The 22,231-nt window shown below is 42.4% G+C and overlaps 2 protein-coding genes across 2 annotated transcripts; one reads left to right on the top strand and one right to left on the bottom strand.

Annotated features, from left to right (window-relative positions):
• The first annotated feature begins 540 nt into the window (after window positions 1-540).
• LOC115358291 (uncharacterized) lies at window positions 541-7,558 on the top strand. The gene is made up of 11 exons (XM_030050197.1): window positions 541-688; window positions 1,126-1,274; window positions 1,494-1,656; window positions 2,616-3,005; window positions 3,728-4,009; window positions 4,108-4,131; window positions 4,422-4,523; window positions 4,701-4,731; window positions 5,534-5,583; window positions 5,774-5,808; window positions 6,721-7,558. Exons 1-11 carry the CDS (start codon window positions 613-615, stop codon window positions 6,805-6,807), a joined length of 1,389 nt encoding a protein of 462 aa, XP_029906057.1. The 5' UTR covers window positions 541-612; the 3' UTR covers window positions 6,808-7,558.
• A 2,807-nt stretch (window positions 7,559-10,365) lies between these two features.
• Window positions 10,366-22,009, bottom strand: misp3 (MISP family member 3). The gene is made up of 4 exons (XM_030050186.1): window positions 21,451-22,009; window positions 15,448-18,101; window positions 14,277-14,347; window positions 10,366-12,688 (listed from the first exon to the last, which is right to left on the bottom strand). The coding sequence occupies exons 2-4, from the start codon at window positions 18,020-18,022 to the stop codon at window positions 12,593-12,595; spliced, it is 2,742 nt and encodes a 913-aa protein (XP_029906046.1). The 5' UTR covers window positions 18,023-18,101; window positions 21,451-22,009; the 3' UTR covers window positions 10,366-12,592.
• Window positions 22,010-22,231: the final 222 nt, after the last annotated feature.

Here is a 22,231-nt window from a genome sequence, read left to right on the forward strand (position 1 = left end):
ATTTTATTTTATTTTATTTTATTATTTAGGGAATTTCCAAGGCTTATCTAATTTTTACCTTGATTCAGTCTTTGAATAACAAACATAAAGTGATGGACCAGGGCTATAATTGTACGGGACATAACTTATTAATTTAAAGACAATAACAAAGCAATATGAAATAGTAATGTCTCTCAAGCTGTGGTACTGACTTGCAGCAAACGTTTAATTTAGAAAAAGTCAGTACTGGGTACATTTATGGAAAACAGAGCCAGCAGATTATTAAACACACACAGCCGATACCAGGTGACTCGGTCGGGAGTCTGTCTTATCTGCTCTAATGTGCTGACACAGGAACATTTTTGTTTGTGGGTTAGTGAGTTGTAGGGTCTACTATTTATTCTCATAATACCACACATCCGACCAGCAGACTCCAAAAAAGGAAGTGTGTTTATAGGTTCAACTTCCCCTCATGTCTTCACGAGGATGTCATACTTATTAAGAAAACAGAGGAGGGGAGAGAGAGAGAGAGAGAGAGAGAGAGAGAGAGAGAGAGAGAAAGGGAGAGCAGCTCTTTCTCGTCTCGAGAGTAGGTGTTTTCATACAATAGCCTGTCTGCTCATTGTCTCAAAGATGCCGGTTGTTAGATGTGGATATTCTCTGTCATTTTGGATATACACTCTACTTTTTGCTTCTCTACAACTTTGGGGTAAGCATTTCACCAGATGATTCTCATTGTGTATATTCTGCTGTCACCTGTTATGCCACATAACTACAACAAAACACTGTGGGACTATAGTTACACAGCAATTCAAAAATAATTGCCTGTTCACAGATTTTTGAGATAAAAGTGAGCTGAAGACGACAGATCAAGACAGAACTGATACTGCTCTATAAAACGTAGAGCTACAAAGCAATGCTGTATTCCAGGGAATTCTAGATTCATGTTTAATCCATTTTATTTATTTATTTATTTATTCATTTATTTATTTTTACCTCAATTCTAATCTCTTATGGGGGACAAAGTGACTCGAAAGGTCTTTTTGTATGCTTGCTACACTGCTGTTGCACTGTTACTCCACCCAAAATGAATCTGTGGAGCTTTTCTGATTCCTGCTGTAAATAAGGTTTGTCTCCCCCGGCTAGGAAGAATATTAGCCTCCACCGCCCCTTCAGCTGCCCCAGCACCCGTTCTTGAAGTCTCCTCCAGGTCCAGCGACTCAGTGGTCCTGATCTGCCGGGCTCCAGCCGGCCACCTCGGGGTTCTCTTCAGTTTGTATCGGGTCACAGAGCCGGTAAATTTTAAGGACACATTGTAAGGATGCATGCCTTAGAATACTGTATGAGGACTGAATTATGGCCCCATCACTGGAGTGTCCACATAAGCCAAGACAAGTTCTGATTTGGGTCCTTAGCTGACAAGGAGTCACCTTGTTAGGCAAGGTCTGGACTCCTATTATTTTTTCTTCCTCATTCCTCATTGTTTTTGTCTATTTTTTTCTTCATTCTGTAAGGTGGACTCTGTGAGGGATGAGCACGGTGCTGTCAGCGCTCAGTTCACTGTCAGGGTGGAGAAACAAGGCTCTGTCCAACAAGATCTGTACTGCTGTCTGTTCCAAACCTCAAGCGGCCTCTACAGCGCAGTCAGCCCATATCTAGTGCTTGAACACCAACAAGGTATGAGTCTGTGTGTGTATGTGTGCAAGCATGCGTGTAGCCAATCATTTATTTGAATATTTTCACTTCCAGCAATGCCAAAAGTGATAAATAGTAGAAAGGATGATACTGTGCTGATGCAGTGAGTGAGGGTAAGGCGTGTTTTGGGCCTTGACTTAGTGTGAACAAAAGATTTTGTACCGTTTATCAGTTAAATCTGCACCAAGTGGTGACTCTGCATGCGGTGTAAAATAATAAATACTCCCTTCCGCTTCTCTCCGCAGCCCTGCAAAACAGACTGCCACAGGTGCTCTCTGTGGTATTATATTGTCCTCTGCCGGGTCTGTGTGTATGTAGAAGCTACATCCTGCACTTCATATAGAAACCACACGCCCACACATGCAACCCCACATACACACAGAAACATCAAACACAATGTGTGCTGCTCTGTTACGCTGACAGTTACACCAGGAAGTGCAGCTACCATCTGTGGCGAACTATGATACCAAGTGTGGCTGGAGCATTACCTCTTACATATATTGCTTGTATTAAAGCAATATCACACAGCATGAAGATATATTATATGTCAAACTCTTTTTCATTCACCATATTTCTTGTTATTCTCCTCTACACTGCAAAACATATCCATCCTGACAAGTCATTTAGTCTCATATTCAGACTTAAGGGTCTAGTTTTCTTTACCAAATCCAACAGTGGGATGAGATAGTCCCATGTGTTTCCAGTGCATGTTGAAACAAGGCAGAATAAGGCAGAATAAGGCAAGGAAGAAGGATCAAGAAACTCAGTTCGACCCGGTTTCTGGAGACAAGTATGATGATCTCATCCCGTTGGCAGATTTTTTTTTTTTTACTTGTTTTAAGAAAAAACTTTTTTGCACAGTTCCACCCAAAGAAAGATCAGTTCTTAAGTTTACAAACCCACACCTAACTGAGAGACAATTATTTCCTTTTCTTTTATAGATGCCGCCCCCACTCGCCCACCGCCATCTTTCCCGCCTCCAGTCTTATCTGTGGAGCCCTCTAGTGGCCAAGTAAAACGTGGCGAGATGCTGTCCTTCCGCTGCTCTGTCTCCCTTCCCCAGCCCCAGTCCCAGCCCCGGTCCCGTCACAATAACCCCAAACCAGCCTTCTTCATTTTGCTGCGGACAGCTGAGGTGACTGGGGAAACATCAATGGTGGTCCACCCTCAGGCCATGCAGGTCTCCAACTCCAAGGCCCAGCCAGGAGCCTTCAGCGTGGGGCCGGTCACAGGAGGAGAGGGGGGCTCCTACGCCTGCATCTATCAGATCACCAGGAGAAGGACACTGATCAATTCAACTATCAGCAACATGGTTCACATCAGCATCACAGGTCAGGATGAATTCAGGGGCTGCACTCATAAATGTATTTTTGAAATAGATCTTAAGAAATGGCACAAAGGCAAATTTTAGGAAGTTCTCAAGAAGGCATTTAATTGCAATTCCTTAACATTTTCTTTGTAATTCTCTCTCTTTTTTTTTTTTTTTTTTTTTTTTTTTTTACAGATTATTTAATTTTTTTCTTCTTCTAAACTTCTCAAAACAGAGCCTGAATTAATTATGGTGAATTTTAGTCTTACAAAAATTGAGGCTGAGAGACTGAATTTCAAGTTTCCTTGATTTAAATAAGTGTGTTTATCAATATTAATGCTGTTTATCAGGTAGTCAAAAATTTTAATTAAAGTCTTTTTTTTTCTTAGGAAGAGACATAAGAACAAAGTTAACAAAAGTTATAAAAACTGTTTAAGGCTAAAGATAAGAAAAAAGTGGCACTAGGGAAGATTTTTTTCCTAAGACAGTTTTGTGAATTTGGTCCCCGGTTCTTATTGGATTATTTAGGCAGAAAAACATTTGCCACGGGGATGATGAACTTTTGCCATGCCACTACAATGAACAATTTGTCCGTGAAGTACTGTTGCAAGTATTGCAGTGCTTATGAAATAGATGAAGACACTTCAGTAATCTCAAGGGTTTTTTTTTTTTCTTCAAAATGATGTGTCGCTTTTCACTCTACTGCATCCAGCTAATGCTTCCTGTGATCGTCTCTCCCATTAGACCTGCTGCCGGTGCCCACCCTCACTCTCCAGCAACAGAAAGGAGTGTGGCATTTATTGTGCTCAGGGTCCCCTGCTTACCCCGGTGCCGTGTTTACCCTCTACCTGGCGGGTAACAAGATCCCTGTTGCCTCTCACCATGCCCCCTTCACCCACTATCAGGCTTTCTTCCCAATGCCTGTCCAGGATGCTCCCTCAGCACAATACCAGTGTCAGTACAGTGCCCTCCTGGGGAAGGAATGGAGCAGCTCTGAGTACAGCCTCCCACTGGCTGTCTCCATAGGTACGGCTATAGGGTGCTTCCATATGTTAACAGTGTAGTCTGCATTTAAATATATTTTCGTCTGGCATCTGACTGATTGTTTCTTTTACCTCTTTCAGGAAATACCACTACAGCTGCACCAGGTAGAGCCAAAATAAGTCAGAATGCCATTATGTCAAATATGTTTCCATCTGTTGTGTATGTCGTGTAACATGAGGTGAAAAACTGGCGTAGACTTGCAGCCAATTAAAATGCACAGCCTGTCACCATGCAGCTGTCTGGGGTGCAGAAAATTGCATCACTGAGCAAATTAAATGGCTATAACTACCCTGAAGCTTAGTTCTGTAGTTCAGCGGCCCTAAATTACATTTTAGAGCATTTGTTTTTTGTAATAATGATGTTAATAATGTAATGTGGTGTGGCGTATGTGTAGGTTTACCAGCTGTGGATTGGCCTCTGGTCCTGGGCTCTTTCTCTGCTGTGGTGTTATTCTTCTGTGCAGTGGCCTTGGTGGTGGTGGTGGCACACAGGAAAGGTATTACACACATGTGCCATGTACAATCTCCTTACGTTTTCAGTGATAAGTTTGCCCTTGTGTTTGCTTTACACGATTATGTAACTTTCTTTGTGGAACCTTTTCTCTCTCTCTCTCTCTCTTTCACTCTCTCTCTCTCTCTTGCCCTTTCTTTTCATCCTCTTTGTATGCCTGAAGTACAAGCAGCAGCTGATGAAAAGAAGAAAAGGTGGGCTTTTTTCTGTTATTACTGCTCACTTGTCATGAATGTCTCACAGTTAAGACCGGTAGATGATTCATCAGATGGCACTTTGAGGTCAACCACAATGACATTGCACTATAGGGATTCTCACTTAGAATTACTTAAATAATGATGTCTTTCGGAAGTTGTGACAGGAGTGTGTCATACACCTCTCACCACTGGCACATTTTGAGGAGAGATTAGCTGCACATGTTTTCCTCAGTTGGGTAATATAATGGACTGTTGCGTACAATGGGCTGAACACAAGTGAACAAAACATACTGTCGCTGATAGCTGGTCCAAATATAGTCATATAGGGTGGAGAACATATTTCTAAAAAAGGTCATTGGGGAACCTGGTGCAATGTTTCAATCACTGTTATAGGTTTACCTTCAAGGTTTTCAGCCAGGGGGTTATCATGTCAAAATACCCTATAAACTGGAGTACTGTGGTCAGTCATCAGTGGTAGCCTATTCAAGGAATATGCCAACGTTTTGGGCAAAATGCCCTTTTTCCGACTTACCCAGACTGAGACAAGATGTTCAATAGCATTTTCACCTCTGTACGTCCAGTCATTTGGTTCCTGGGTAGCATTTCATGTAAGCTTTGCATAAAGACTTGAAATCTATGAGAGTCATTAGCCTAGCTTCATCAAAGTGAAAAAATAAAGCCTACAGCAACTCTGAAGCTGTCTGTCATATGTATTTAAAATACATGGAATTGAAAAAAAAAATGTTTTTGTTGAATATTGGAGTATTTTCTTTAATTATCCTTTTGTTGCACTATTTAGGAAAGAAGCTCAGTTCTGGACTCAAGTTCATTCCAAGGATCATGTTGTTGGTACGTCTGTCTCTTTTCACGTGGCTTCCTTCGCAAGTTTTCACCAAAAGTTACCAATTCTCTTTTCTTAAAGCTTCCTCTAACTTCACACGAGAAACTTATTATTGTTCTGCAAAAACACTGTATAAAAATTCCAAGTAAAAGAGGAAGGATATAAAAACTGACTGATAAATGACTGGTTGTTTTTCAGACCTCACGCTGAGACGTGACAGCTTCAGCTCTCAGGTAACTGTTACCTCTCACATACGTGTCGCTGTGCCAGTAAAAAGTGACAAATGATGGGATTTATTTATGCTGTACCACTGCGACTAAATTATCTTCTCCTTGCCTTCACATGCTACGATTGCGCTTAACTGTTTTTTATTTCTCTTTGGGCTTGCTCTTCTATAACAGGATTTTATCTCAGCTTTCTAAAGTTAACTTCACTGAATTTCATGTCAGGAATCATTTTGACACAAAGAAGCCAGGCTAATTATGTGAATCTCTGTCTTTTTCCTCAGTATTTCTTGCTGCCTCTGTGTTTCTTCTTTTCGCTCAGCACTGCAAACATCTTTAAACTTCCTCATTCCTCTCGCTGTAAACACAAACACACACATGCATGCACCTGCACACATACAGACACACAACTAAACGCCAGCGCACCAAGGAAACACATACACACATACAGTACATCTTACACCCTCACACATTTCTCATTAGTGCTGTGGAGCAGGGCCGGGGCCTGCCTCTCATTAGTTGTAATCACTCTCATTAATTAGCCTGATGAAGGGCTCTCATTAGACTACCGGCTCTCTCCAGGCTCTCTCTGCGTGCTGTTACTGAACGGCCATCTTGAGCGACAGAACGCTGCCACCATCAGTTTAGGTAAAAGCTAACCCAAGACCTCCAGAACACATTAATGTTGGATGCGTCTCAACCTCACAGCAGCCTGTCACTTTCTCACTTATAACAATGTTTCAGTAGAAAGGTGCCAGCTTGCTTTTTCCTTTTAAAATGGCAATGCAAACTCTTTTTCATGAATGGAAACAGTGAAAACAAAGGCAAAATATCACACTGTGGACATTATATTGAGATCTAACACTGATGTGTATATTTCTGTGTGTGTGTGTGTGTGTGTGTGTGTGTGTGTGTGTGTAGGGATGGGCCAACGAGGGCAGATCTGCAGAGACAGCCTCCAGATCCCCGTTATGGAACCCTCTCTCCACATTTACAAACCCTTATTAAAGATACTTTAATACTTTAATCTCTCTCTCTCTCTCTCTCTCTCTCTCTCTCTCTCTCTCTCTCTCTCTCTCTCTCTCTCTCTCTCTCTCACTCTCTCTCTCTCCCCTCTCTCACTTCCTCCCCCCCGCCCCCTCCATGTGTTTACATTTTATTCTAGTTTTTCAATGTAATGTCAGAGTAACGCAGGAGGGGAGTGGAGGATGTGTCATAACTTCCTGTTTCATGTGTAGCAGCAAGAGGATATGATGTTTCTTTGTACCTCTGAGCCACTGAACCTTAATGCAATGCAATACTTATTTTTTCCCACATCATTTTGTACACAGAACTTTTGTAACAGCGTTTTGTAATATAACTTATCTTTGTAATTGTGTTGGCATGATTGTGACAATTTATTTCATAAATATATTTTGCTAAAGGCAGATGTGCAGCACTTTGCAGCGCCCTCTATTATATGCAGCTTTTAAAATAATTATTTATCTTAACCTTTTACATAATTCATGTTGCCTCTGACATTTTAAATATGTGCTGACTGCACATACTATATACAGCGTATGCTGGAGGGGAGGAAGCAACATGCATTTGCCAGCAGTTAGATTGAGCTGTTGTCCTCTAATGGTTCTGTAGAGGGCACCCTTTACACACAGTTTGGATATGAAAAAAACACACCAACATAAAGCGTGTCATTTATCAAGTCTTGATCTGTGTCATGATGACTTAATCACACACTGATAGACAAAACAGATCCGGCATTCTTAGATAGTAGATAAATATGGCTGCTAGGTTCATGTAAAGTGAGCATGCAGTAGCTACGAAATCCAGTCTCTGCTGTTTCCACACCAACACACAGCAACAGCTGCTCTGTAGTTACATGTAAGCATGTGAACATACACCGTGTGAAATCTCAGACTCAGGGACACTCGGTTTTAGCCGTAACATCACATTTATTTGAGTCATGACAGCTGTATTGGTGTTTCGACTACATAATATGAAGCAGTAAGACTCCTCAGTGCTGTGTGTGTGTGTGAGAGAGAGAGAGAGAAAGAGAGAGAGAGACAGTCAGGGAGTAAAAAGCAGGAAGAGAGATGCATCTCTCACACCCACATAAACAGGTAGGAAGTGCATCCTTTTTACCTGTTTATGTGGCATTTTATGGTGGACAGTAACTCGGGGTAAAGAAGGACTGTGTATTGCTCTGAGTTTTATTGCCTTTTATTGGCCTCCATGGCAGCATGGAGATACTAGGCTACTGTCAGCAGAGGCCAGACACACTTATAGGCATGCACTCACACAAGTACAAGCACAAACATAAACATGCGCAATTCACTCCCTCTCTCTCTCTTCCTCTCCCTCTCTCTCTCGCAAACACACACACACACACACAACATACATACACATCTACTCTGACTCACAGAAGCAACACAGTCGATATGTGAGTCCAGGCGAATTTACATGAAGTTAAAGATTGCGAATTCCGCTTGATCTGACAAACCCATATGTCTGAGTCATAGTTTATCTTCTTGTGTGCACACACACATACACACACATGCACACACACAGCAGAGAAATCTTGTTAATGACATTAGTCGGCTGTGTTTGAGCAAGGCGGAATAAGATAAGAAGCCTGCGTGACATGAGTTCACCATGCTGATGAACCTAATGACACCTTAATGTGGCGCCTTGCCACACTGCCTTGTAGCCACCTCACCCTCTGTGTGTGTGTGTGTGTGTGTGTGTGTGTGCGCGCGTGGGTGTGCGTGTGCATGTGCATAAGCATTCATATATGAGACACTGAATTATGAGTCAAGTTGATATTTCCTCAAATTAAATGACATTTTCAATCTTAAATTGATGAAAATTGGCCTTTTAATGTCATCCCATGCTGTGTTTCCGGTGTGTTTGCTAAAGGCCATTGTGTGTATACAGAGTTTGTATATGGTGGTGTGTTAAAATATAAAACTGTGGGTGGTGTTAGCACTTGATGTAGACTGAAAGTTTTGGCAGGCTGTTTGTATTTATAATGTGATTTAATCTGATGCAGTGCACATTATGAATTTACTAAGTAAATGGAAGTCACTTTGTTGCCTTGACTAAAGTGAAGATTTAAATCTAAGCAGAATGTGTTCAATAGCTCACACACATCTATTATAACCACAAAAAGATGCTGCTGCTTTGGCAACAGCATCGCAAGGTAAAGACAAAATTCGACACATTGCTGGATCCACAGTTTACAGGAACAGTCCGTAATATTATAAAGGCAATGCTTCTGTTGTAATTATATGCAGCAGTGGTGCTTGGGGGAGTAATTGTAGTTTTTGTTCCATATCTGTCAATGTTTGGCTCTAAGTTGTGTTTCAAGTTAAGCTGGTAGTGCTAAAATTGTTTTTTAATCATAAAGTCATTACTTTGGACTGCACTTATTTCGTTTTCAGTGACAACACTAAATTACAATGTTAATTAAATTGACATTTTCTCGAGCAGTGGTGGTAATTTTCTTGTTGTGGTGACGCAGCAAGGCTGAACGAAACGCTGGTAAAGGGTCTGATAAAACCAAGGCGTGTTGAATTTTCTCAACCAATAGAGGAGCACATAATCCCTCCATTGATGTTAAAACATAAAAATCACCAACGTTGTCATGAGGTTTTCTCCTCACAGTGACAAAATGTGACCTGATGGGCTGGAGGTGTCTCCAACAGTGACACGGACGTGCCCTGTACCAGGCAAGAGAAATGAATACTTGTTTCATAATCAAGTAATCAACAGAATAATAATACAGGTGCTCTTATCCATAAAATGAAACTCAGTTTATGTTGATTTGTGACTCAGCGATGCCATTTTATTCCCCCTTCTCTCCAACATCAAAGGAAGTGAACACACACCCACAGCGAGCATTATAATATGCAAAAGTGCCATATTTGGGGAAATCAACAGGACCACCTCTGATCTCCCCTGACTTTTATTGTGCAGTGACTGTAACACATGCTCACACACACACACACACACACTTGTATGACACAATCAGGAGGCTTTAGTGTATAGCATTAACCTCACGCTGTTATAGTGGCTGCATGAATTGTTATTGCAGAGCCAGGCACAGCATAATTCCAGCCAGCCATACTTAACCATGATTTGCATGGCTTCATAGAAATGGAGCTGAACAATCAGCTACTGTACCTTTCACACTCAGTGACAGGCACACAGTTCTTTCAAGAGTGTTTAGTGGCGTCTTGGGTTACATCACATACACCAAGAGGTTATTAGTACATACATCCACGCACACACCACTCATGGATTAATAAATCATGCTTGGAAACACAAATTCGCACTCATACTGAACACACGTAAAAAGCATAAATTACACAAACAAGCACGTTTCTTCACATCAACACACACAAACACACTCCAGCAAGCTCCTACACATACACATACACATACACCCCTCACCCCTCCTCGTCCTCTTATTGTTCTGTCAGAGAGGCATTACAAGAGCAGCGGCTAATCCTCTAAACGCTGGCTCTCTCACACAATGACGATGAAACATCATGGAAATGAGTTTGGAGCTGGTGATAGACAGGGTTGGAGGTTTATTTTTGGGTCACCACATCTGAGGGTTTACACCATGAAAAGCAGACATCAGACTCAGCGATGACTTGGACAGTGCAGTTTGCCAGGTTTGCCTGGTTTGAGGGGTTGTGTTTGGGGTGCTATGTTTGATGATTTGTACATAAAAAAATCATCTTTGATCTTTGACTGATGTTCCTCCCAGGTAAGGAACAGAAGCTATGTCACAGCCTACTTTCACAGTGCCAAGGCTTCATAATTATAGTAAGGGTAGTTCAGTTTGTTTGCTATATTTCTGTCTCAGACATTTTTGACAGATGATACATCATTTGCTATAATACCAAGACCTTGGTCACGTGCCACACGGCCTGGCAAGGTGGCAGTATTAGCAAAGTTACCTAATGAGGAATATGGCTTATTAATAATTTTGAGCACTTAATTTGCGTCGGCCCTACCCAGGGCAGATCATAATAATAATACACTAGCAGTGTCACCAGGCTGTGTCCAGTTAGAATGGGATGATGAATTATTCACAGGAGATTGGGAGGTCACTAAAGCGTGGTTTGCTGATCTCACCTAAACACACACACACACACACACACACACACACACACACACACACACAGGGCACTTAGACTGCTTAATTCTCACAGGCAGCATCTTCTAAAGCTGTCTCCATGGTGACAAATTTCTTTTTGACCACTGGCGGCATGGGAAACCCCAATAAAGGAAAAGTGCAAAGCAGATAATTGTTGCAGAGAATCTGTGCCGTCTGATGTTGTGGCCAACAACACACATACTGTAAGAGCCAGTTTCAGGCCAAGCCCTGATGGAGACAAACATGCACCAAAGGAAAATCTGGGCAGGACACAGGGCTAAAGTAATGACATAACAATAATACATTTATGGTGTAACTTCAATGACTAATTTCCCCCATGATGGCCACACCTGTGTACTCATTAGTTTAATATTAAACTGCTGTAGATAGTACAGTATCACTGGACATAATAATGTTTCTTACCATATGGGAATTAAAAGGGAAAGAACCGAAATATGTGTCTTTCATTTCCAAATACAATATTCATCATTTGAAAAAAATGTGACACAAAGCCTGAGAACATAACAGCTATTATTTAAGCATTATGTCTTATGAGGCATTGTTTGGTTCTGAAATCCAGGTCCAAGTTGTATTTTGTAAGAGCTCTTTTTATTGCACTATAATCCAGCTTTATACCAATGCATGAAAAATCACAAAAAATGCAACTAGATTAGTGCATTAATTCAGATCACTAGTCTATGCAGTATTTTTTTTTTTTTTTTTTTTGAAAAGACAGTGCTGTAGGTGTATATCTGAAATAAAGACTGCTGTTTAAGGTGCACATTCTGCTGTAATAATATTGATGGTAGTGCTTGAATGCAATTTAAAATCCTTATACACAGACATTTTTTTTGATTAACTTAAAACATTTGTCTCACTGATATCAATACAATTTGAAAATCTGCATTTAAAAAGCTCAGTAGAAACAGTAGGAGTAGAAAAATAACAGTTTCCCAAGAGTTATTACAAAATGTGTCACATACAGTATTTACACACATACAAAACTGATGCTGAAGTTTGGACTTGGTGACTCGTCAGGATCATCATCTAGCTGAATTTCAGCGGCAGATACAGTGTATTGTACCGCTCTTACTCTGGAATTAGTGTTAAAGAAGTCCAATAAAGTTCAAAAAACACCATTCTTCTAAATTAGATATCTCCCTCTCTTGTCCAGGGCAGCATCATTATTCTCTCGTCTTGTTTTGTTCATTAGTCCCAGAGTCTTCCAGTGAAGACAGGCAACACCAGAGGCAGAGCCGGTTCTTTGCCACTAATAGGTGGCCCTGCTTGGGAGTTCTCAATCTTCTTCCCTATGATCAGCCCCTCAAGGTTTTCAGTCCACCGCCAATCCTTTTCCTTGCTGCCAATCCTCGTGACCCCCCCCCAACCAATTGCTATCCTCTTACTTCAGATTCTTTGTCCTCCTCTTCATCAGCCATGTTCCTTCCCTCCCTTCTCCTGTTCATTTCATCACTTCATTCAGTTCGTCCCCCTCCCTTGACACTGTCCTCTTTTTTATGATTTCACACACTCTCAACCCCCTCCAAAAAAAAAAAAAAGCAGAAACAAAAAAAAAACAGCCTCAGTCAACTTTCCTGCCCTCCCTCACTTCACTCCATCTCTTTGTCCTCAGTCATCCTCCTCCCTGTGTCCATTGACCAAGCCCATCTCCCAGCGCTGCAGCAGGGGGGTCTTCTGTCTTGGGGTCCGCGGACTCAGGAGCACCTGGGGTGGGGAGTGGGGGACAAGACAGGAGGGTGGTGGAAGTGAATGTTCGAAGATAGAAGAAGTGGGAGACAGAGAGCGGATGAAAGAGGAGGTGAAAGAGGAGGGGGAGACACGGAAAGGGGGCATAAATGAGTAGAACATCAGATGTGATAGATGTGGGAGTAAGATATGAAGGCCAATAAATGAACATGGGTAAAAGAGGCATAGAGATGAAGAGACATGTATGTTTTTTTCCTCCTCCAAAAAGGGTAATTTCTCATCATAACCTCAGTCAGAAGGAGGCTAATGCGACTGTGATCCAGTGCCATGCTGAGAGTGACTATAAGGCAACAGCAGAGCACTCTTCTCTCGCAATCCTTCATTTATTTGTGAACTGTTATCAGGAACCATGTCTATGCAGAGGGGAGATAACCAACCAGCAGAGATGGAGGGAGAGAGAGAAAGAGAGAAAGAAAGATACACAGACAGAGGCACTAAGAGGGATCAGAGCAAAACGTCGCTAATGCTAATGTCAGACTGAACCGTGCCGCTAAACCCCAGCATAGTGCAACACGCCAGCACCAAACTGAATCACAGAGTTAAAGCCTGGTGCAGCGCTCAGTGCTAATCAGAGATACTGCCGTTTCAAAGAGATACAAGACCCACGAGGCAGGTAGTGGAAATCAGTGGGATTGCCAGTGAGCTCTCCTCTATTGACTGCAAACACACACAAGCCCACCCATGCACCCACACACACACACACACATACACACAAACACACACACGCACGCACACTCACCACTCTCCAGACACGCTCTCTCTTTCTCTTTCTCTCTCCCTCTCTCTCAGGGCCCTTCGCTTGCTCTCCTTATCTGTAAAGATAAGCTCCTTACTCTGTGTTCAGTATGTTATCAGATGTTTGTGGCCCATATTTGCTGAGAATAGGACGCTGACAGCCTCCCAAGCATTTCTCTTCATAGCGCCCTGTGCAGCGCAATGCGGTTTTGACTGCATGTCCATATTGGTGCTGTTTTGGGACCAGTTTAACCATCTAAGTCACAATACAATTTATATGGTTATATGAACACTTGGAGGATTTATGAATGCAGCAGCTGATGTCTTAGGAATCGTTTAGCATTCAAGGGAGACTCAGGAAGGTGATTTGCTTAGGTTTACATGTCCGATTCAAAGTCTACCAGAAGTAAAGGAACAGATTGTTGGTTGTGCAACTTATGCAGTAAAAATTCCTTAATAGATGTCCAGTGTGATTTCCAGCAATTCACCCCATGGCAATGACATCTCAGCACTAAGTAGTTTAATCTTAGACTGTTTGTACATTATTATTTAAGCATTATGTATTATGTAGCATTGTTTAGTTCCTAAATCCAGGTCAGCTTTTCACTTTTTAGGATGTCATTATATTGTTCTATAATCCAGTTTTTGAATAAATAAATAAATAAATAAATAAATAAAATTAATTGTCGTTAATGTGAGTTTGAGTAGTTTTCCCTCTCTGTGCGTTCAAAAAAATATTGGAAATGCAATGTAAATGATCTGGCCATGGATAAATGTTATTGCAACAGAAAGACTGGCAACACTGACTTACCTCTGGCCGGCTAATCTCTTCTTCAGCCTGGGCAGGGGGCCACATGCCCAACTTGCCAAGGGACTGGCGTGCTGGACGGGAGAGAAAGAAAAAAGGGCGGATGAGAGTGTGGGGGTGTGGGACAGAACAACAAGAAGGGAGTTTTGTGCTCCTGTGATTTTTTCTTTGCATTTGAAACTGAGATAAATTCAGAGCAGTAAAGCTTGTTGAATCAAACGAATAGTGAAAATGGTGAAGCGGCAAATATAAAGAGAACACAGAGAGACATGCTGAAGGAATAAAGGGTAAGAGGTTCATTTAATTGTACATGAACATGGTAAAATAGATACCAATACTAGGCAGTATAGATAGAGTGGAGAAAGATTAAAATAGATACTGTATATGACGCATTGCCCATTCAACAATGATTGCTCATATCATGCAGGCCATACAAGTTCAATAGTGGCACACCCTGTTCAGCTTTGTGACACAGCTGCCGAAACTCACTGTTACTGGCCGTGGTGACACACTCATTCACATGCAAACACACATAAATGCACAATACACGCACACGGCTCTTTTGACCAAAGACAACAGTGTTGGACAAAGAAGTAAATATACTTCATAATAACTCCTCTTCCCTACAGGTTATACAAGCAACACTGCATATCACATTTGCCTTTTTTTTTGGTAAGGCTTTTATGTTCAGTTCTAGTACATCAACATAACAACTAAAACAAGAATATTTGAATGCTGGGTTTAGACTTAATCCCAAAATTGGAATCTTGCAAACCATCAGTTTTTTGCTGACACATTCCAGGGTCAAGATGTGACTTGGGACTTCTTCCTCACTTCTGTGTTGGCAATTAATATGACAAGATGCTACAATTATGTTTGAGTTACACCGTTATATATTCTTGTTGGCAAGCAAGCTTATGGTTTCCGGAGCAAAAACAGCCAACACTGGGTTTGATGTCTGTCCTGAGATGTACCATGAAAAATAAATAGTGTCTTCATTTGGTTGTTTCAGGGTTTGTTTGTTTTTTCATTATGTCACCATGCAGTGATAGAAAAAATACACACTTACATACCCACAAATAAACACCCGCACATTATGTTCTTATGTGCACAGACTCAGACACAGCAACAGAAAAAGATACAGACTCACACTTAAACCCAGCAGTGCACTAACCTGGTGGGGGTCCACTTCCCCTCTTGGAAAGAGAAGCAGGTAAATCAGAAATAGGTAGCCCATTTAGGGGAGAAGAAGGGGGTGTTGGGCTCTGTCTTTCTATGCTGGCTGGCCTCCCTCCTCCTCTTCCCCCTCGTGCTTGTCCCCCTCTACCTCTGGCAACCTTTGTGCCCCCATACAGGCTGCTCCTCTGCTTGCGAAGCTCCCTCTCCCTCTCCTGAGCCTCCTGGATATCTAGTTTAACCAAAGCAGTAGAGGAACGCAACTTGAAAAAGGGGTTCTCCTTGGGTACTGCCTCATCTTCCTCCACCTCCATTTGTTCCTCTTTCCTTGAAATCCCCTTGTGTCCTCCTATCCTGGAAGGAGAGGCGCAAAGAGTTCCAGAGTCGACAACACTGAGGGCCTCTGTCTCAGGAAATGCGGCTGGGCTGTTGGAGTGCTGCAGAGGTAGGGAGGGAAAGGGGGTTTGCGCTGTGAGATCCAGGTTATTCTCTAGGATGATCACCTGGCAGCCTGTCCCTTCCGAGAGACGGGGTCCTTGGGTCAGTGTGGAGGTTGAACGCCCTCCCTTGGTCATCCCCGAGGTGGGATTCTGTGTCTGACTCAGTAACTCTGTGCTACGTCTCCTCCCCATAAATGAGCCTCCTGGTGTGGATGCTGGCGATGAGATGTCCTCCTGGTTCTCCAGGGTGGAAAATTCACTGGCAGACGACCAGGATGGTGCCTTACTCCTGGTTGAAATAGTCAAGGATGAATCCTTGGGTCCCTGAAAGGCCTCGAAAACTTTTTTCCTCTCTTTGAGCTGGCGAAAGGTACCTTTGTCGTAGACACCTGGAACTTTACCAAGCTTGACCAGAGCCTGCTCTCTCTGGGCTTCAGTGTAGATTTCTTGCTGCATCTTTTTCCCAGCAAAGTGCCTGTCTTTGTCTTGAGTCCTCTCAGACTTGGCAGGCAGTGACTGGGAGATTACAGATTTCCTCAAAGGGATCTCAACATACTCAGGGCTGATGGGTGGATTCTGAAGACCCCTGGATCTTCGCAGGCTGTGTTCACGCTCTACAGCCCGTCGGATCTCCCTCTCAATGGGAGTCTCATTTTGTCGAGTTGGGATGCCCCTGGGTGTGTTGGTGTGGCTCTCCAAGGTGTTGCATGGAGAGAGGTCCGCCGATACTCCGCTGTCACTCTGGCTGTCATCATATGAGTCACTCTCCATCTTGATGACTCTGCTGTGTTTAGACGATACAGAGCTAAATCTTTCTGTCCCTTGCCCCTGTTTTTGGAATGTCTTTGAATACTTTAACATTCCTTTGTGTTTTTCTCCAACTACTTTGGCTGCATCAAATCGACTCTCTTTTTGTCCTCTCTCTCCACCTGTTTGCCTGCTTCCTCTCTCAGTCTTTTCCCCCGCCCTCCTGTTCCTTTCTCTTTCAGCTACAGCACAAGCAGAGCCTCGAGAAGCTGCAGCACCCCCATTGGCCAGCTCCATGGCAACGGTCGACAAAGGTGGAGAGGCCTGGCTAAGCACCTGTTGTGCTGCTTCCTGGTTTGCTCCCTTGGGGGCAAGTTCACGTCGCTTTTGGGGCAAGTGCTCCCCCTGCTGTTTGTCTGAGGGAACAGCAGGCTGGGCTGATTTTGAGTCTTTCTCACTCCTGATTGAGGAGCTTACAGAGTATGAGGACTGGGTAGGCTTGCTACTGCTGTCCAGTGTCATCCATTGCTCCTGGCATGAATTTATGTCCATGGAACTGGAAAACACTCTCACTTCTTCTTCCTCCTCTACTTCATCAGCAAAAGGAGGTGAGTCGATGGCAAAAAGATCAGTTGAGTTTTCTCTGTCCAAGGTAGGATGGCTAGTGGTTGAATTTGTTTTAGCAGCAACCCCTTGCAAATTATATTTAGATTTACTATTGTCCAAGCCATCTATTAATGAGTTTAACCATGCAACCCCCTCTTGTGTTTTCACACTGTCTCCTGCTGTCTCTTCAGATGTTGACCCCATATCTCTGTCAGCAGGTTCAGTGAACAGAGGTGACTGTGTCCATTCATGACTATTCGGGCTATCAGAGGACATAAGCTCTTCTGCAGCATCTGAACTGACCCCAGTATCACTGATACACTCAGTCGCCTCCCCCTCTGGGCTGGAAAGGGCCTCTTTCTCAGGACACTCCTCTGAGCCACTGAGTGGAGAAGGCAGTGGGAAAGTATCCCTACCTAAATTTAAAGACTTCTTAGATTTTTTACAAGCCTGTAATTCCTCTGATAGTTTTGTGAAAGCTTGTTCTAATTCTGCTGCTGTCTCCCTGGGGGTATGCTGACTCACTCCTGTTGGCTTCTCATGTTCCATTTTGGTTGTGTCAGCCATTTTGATTTTAAAGATTGTGACGTTCTCCTGCAGAGTTTCCTCTTGGTCTTCAGGTCCCATGTCGATATCCTCTTCAGGCTCCGCCTTGGGGGCCAGACGGGCGTAGTGGCCCCCAGTGGAGCCCAATTCATATTCTGTCCAGGATTCCTTGACCCACTGGTCTAGCAAGTTGGAAGAAGCCTGCTGTCGCTGGGCCACTGGTGTTGTTGCCATGGTGACACAAGTCTAGTAGGTCTCTACTGACCTGAAACAGTTTGGAGTGGTCAGGATGGTCGACCCTTAGCCAGTCAGTCTGAGTGAAAGCAAGGGAAAAGTGAAAGCAAAGGGGAAAGGAGAACAACAGTGTGATTAGCGGAGTTCGACAATAAACCACCCATTTCAAATTCCATTATTTCTGCACGGATGAAATGGCAGAATATTTACCAAGGGAATGAATCACCATATTTACTGTGACATTTACTGTTGAATGGTCTGAAAATGCAAAGTGCCATGCTGTTATGCTGTCAATTATGCTTTCACACCATATTCATCCTGTACTGCAAAGCTACTGCCAGAGACGAGGAATGCAATGTGACATGCTGGTCATGAAGAGGACAAAACGCAATATTGCAACAATTTTATTTTCAAGCAGCAGACCAGTAGCTCATTGGAAAAGCAGTGGATAGTTGCCCCACTTTTCGTATTCATGTTAGCTGCACCAGTTCTTAACTGCACACCACCTACAGTATGAAAGAAATAATTTGACCGTTTTTTTTTTTCTTCAGCTGTCAAAGAATCCAAAAATGTTTTGTAATTTCATAAAGATGTGCATAATCAAATTAGATTTGGCTGTGCAGCATCAAAGACAGACTTGCGTAAAGTGGTTTGTGCAGGATTAAAGCAGCACAGAGGCAGTAAACTTCAGCACAGGCTAGCACTGCATTTGTATCCTGTCTTTTTAAATATCAGGCACTGAACCTTCATATTGCTGTATGGCAGGAGGGTTGTTTATAACCTTGTGTTTAGCTTTGGCCGTGAGGTAAGTGCTACACATACAACTCTACCCCACTGTGCAACGTATAAAGTTTTCTGCTGAACGCACCTTTCTTTAATCAGCTTACAGGCTGCAGAATGGCTCAGTGTATCACACACACACACACACACACACACACACAAACATAATCTGAGAGAACAATAGACTACTCTGCAGGGTATACTGACTACAGGGGAGTCCAACCCCAGCAATATCTTTTTTTGTTTAATACACACATTGTCTCTCCCTTCTCTCTCTCAAACTCGCCCTGTATCTATATTGCTGCCCTCCCTTCCCCTGTCACATGCACACACACACACACACACACACACACACACACACACACACATAGATATGCACACGTACACATACACACGTGCCCCATCTGGCTGCTCAAGAGGGGTGTACTCAGCCTTCGCCCTGACAAACTCCCTCCTCTCTTCCGCTGCAGTCTTTGCCAAGCCTTTCTGACTACTGTAGTTTGGATTTGGCACTGTGACTAATCATTAAGAGGAATGTAGATCAGAGCACTGGGGATGAACTGTCTCTGTGATGAACTGAGCAAGACAACATGTTAGTCGATAGATAGATAGAGAGAGAGAGAGAGAGAGAGAGAGAGAGAGAGAGAGAGAGAGAGAGAGAGAGAGCGAGAGATAGATAGATAGATAGATAGATAGATAGATACCCTCCCCCTTCCTCTCACGTTACCCCGGCCCTATAGAGCTAATGAGGACTGGCACCATTACAAGGCAGGAAGAGTGGGGCAACAATGTGGGCATAATAAAGGCAGAACATTGCGTATAATGTAGGCACCATAGCAGAACAAAGTGGCTTAATGTGGGTAAAGCAGAATGAGAACACTGGGGCAGGATGAGTCATGTGAGCTACGACAGGCTCTGTTTAGGTGCATGCTCTTACCATCAACAATGTTTGGCAAACCAGCACCAGCCAGCCACCAACAAGCCATCTGGTTGCCTTCACTGGTGCTGTAAATTTGTCGCTGGTAATTTTGTGTATGCCACCTGCCGCTTTAAAAGGCACAGCGAGCTACAGACAGTCATGGCAGGGTTATTTTGTATTCTACAAAGCTATTTTGCAGATTAAATTGTGAAAACAGCGTTTTGGAGAAAACAGCTTGTTTCCTGTCCTTTGAATCCATTATCAGACACGATATATTTGTGTGCAGTGTCACTAAGGCTTTCGATTAACCCAAGCTTTGAGTTTGCTGGAGTCAGAATATGCTGTTGATTTCATAATTTTTAGTCTTGTGTACCTGATTTGAAGTTTCAGTGCCCTTTATGAAGGGCAAAGTGAGAATGGCCTTTTCTGTGATCAGAGGGGAGACTGGACTATTAGCATTCCCATGGAGTTATCACTGTGTCTGCAAAAGATCAAATCTCAGCTTGCTCAGTGGCTTTGTCAACACTCTACCTTTACAGATTCCAAACACAGAGAACAATTTTACGGGACAATGCGTATTTGGGGATCAGTTGGGGGAGAGTGTACAAAACTACCAACCCTGCAGTACAATGGTTCAGACGCGACAGGCTCAGTCACTGCCATGCGATTCATAAATTCTAAGTGGTCATAATATGTAACTCATTGACTGAGATTTCTCTACATGCAGTTTCATAGTGAAATGGGGCATGGAAACAAGCATTTCATTTCAGTGAGGAGGGTTGGTGTATGAGGTTTCAGTTGTGATAAGGAAATCTACTGAAAATCCTTGCTGAAACCATTTCATTCACACACACCTGCTGATTCTGCTGAAAATCCCACTGAAAATAGACCAGCTTAATTTAATTAGTGCAATGATCCTACAATGCCACAATGAAACAATCGCTACCATTCATATTGTGACAAAGTATTGTAATCTGACTACTGTAAGTCGAAACTCTGGCATGTCCTAATGATGAGGTATTTCCCCGATGCACATTTTCTTGAACAAACTAATGGCATTATATATCAAATATGACATGGTGTTTTGTTTTATTTTGCAAGATGCACAGAGAAAGCTGGCAGGATTTATCTAAAGGTTTTCCAACTCCCTCATTGGGTAAGTGAGGTTGCAAGAGATTGCGGATTAAAACTCCATTACATAATAGGCTTATGTTTTGCTCATTAGCTACAAAGGGGCTCATTTTATCAAAAGAACAGTGTAAAATCATGATGATCATTAAAAATACATTTGCAATGGGCCCTTACAAATAAACTTGCCCACTTTTTGGGGTCACCAGTGTCCTAAGGTACTTTGAGATCTAAGGGCATTTGACAAAAATGCAAATGAATTTAAATAAATGCAGCCGACTTCCTGCCTAATTATAATCAGTTCTGTTTATATTTAATGGTTGCTGACGTAGTTCCTTGCACATTTTAATGTCACTTACTATTATACAGTATGCCTTACTCAATATGTCAAAAAAAAAAAATAAATAAAATAAAAAATCACATCAAGAGAAACCAGGTTCCATGGGTTATGCTGTGTATAATAACTCCTGTAATACAGTTATTCCCTTGTAGTCAAGCTCTTCCCAGACAAGAATATGATTGACCTACAGTGCATGCATAACAGTTTTTGGTTCAGTGACCGCAAAATTATTCACAAGATGGAATATATAACTGCACATACCTGTCAATATAATATTGCGAAGATGACCTCCAGTTGCGCACCTCAGAGAACACAACCGCCCCTCTTGTTTCAGTTCACTGCTGTTTAATCAACACCAGAGAAGTCCCATTGCTCACTGTTCTACATGTGGGCTACTGTATAAGTCCTGCCAACCCACTCCCTTCCCCTGTCCACACAAACACCAGCGTTACACCCATAGAGCACGCCTACATTTGCATGCCATGTTCACACATGCTCACAATACGCAAGAATGTGCACACACACACAGACACAGACACATGTACAAGTGTGTGAGAGGCTTACTTTCCTGATGCGGGTTTGAAAATATGCTATTCTAATCCAATTAGTAGGCAACACGTGGTATTTATTTCACCATTATCAGTGAATGAAGGAGCAGGGCAATGTGAAAATACTATTGCACACTTTAATTAATGTCCACTTAAATCTGGCAGAAAACAACAGGAGCAGGGAACTGGATTTTATCATTGCGATTACATACTTTGATTTTAAAATAAAAATACCAGCAGACATATAACAACGTGTCCAGTGAAAGTTTTTAACTGCAGTCTAAGACCATAGTTAAAACCATTACCATAAAACCTGTTACCATAATCATAATTATAATATAATAATAATTTTCTTTGTATAGCAGTTTTCAAGTGAGATGCACAAAGGGAATATATAAAACAAAGACACAAGAACAGCAATTTAAAAGCCCAGAATTTCAAAGAAAGAGAGATAAGACTAATAATCGGAAAACAAGTGAACATATTAAAAAAAA

This window comes from Myripristis murdjan, chromosome 1, assembly GCF_902150065.1.
Source record: "Myripristis murdjan chromosome 1, fMyrMur1.1, whole genome shotgun sequence".
In the NCBI taxonomy this organism is placed as follows: Eukaryota; Metazoa; Chordata; class Actinopteri; order Holocentriformes; family Holocentridae; genus Myripristis; species Myripristis murdjan.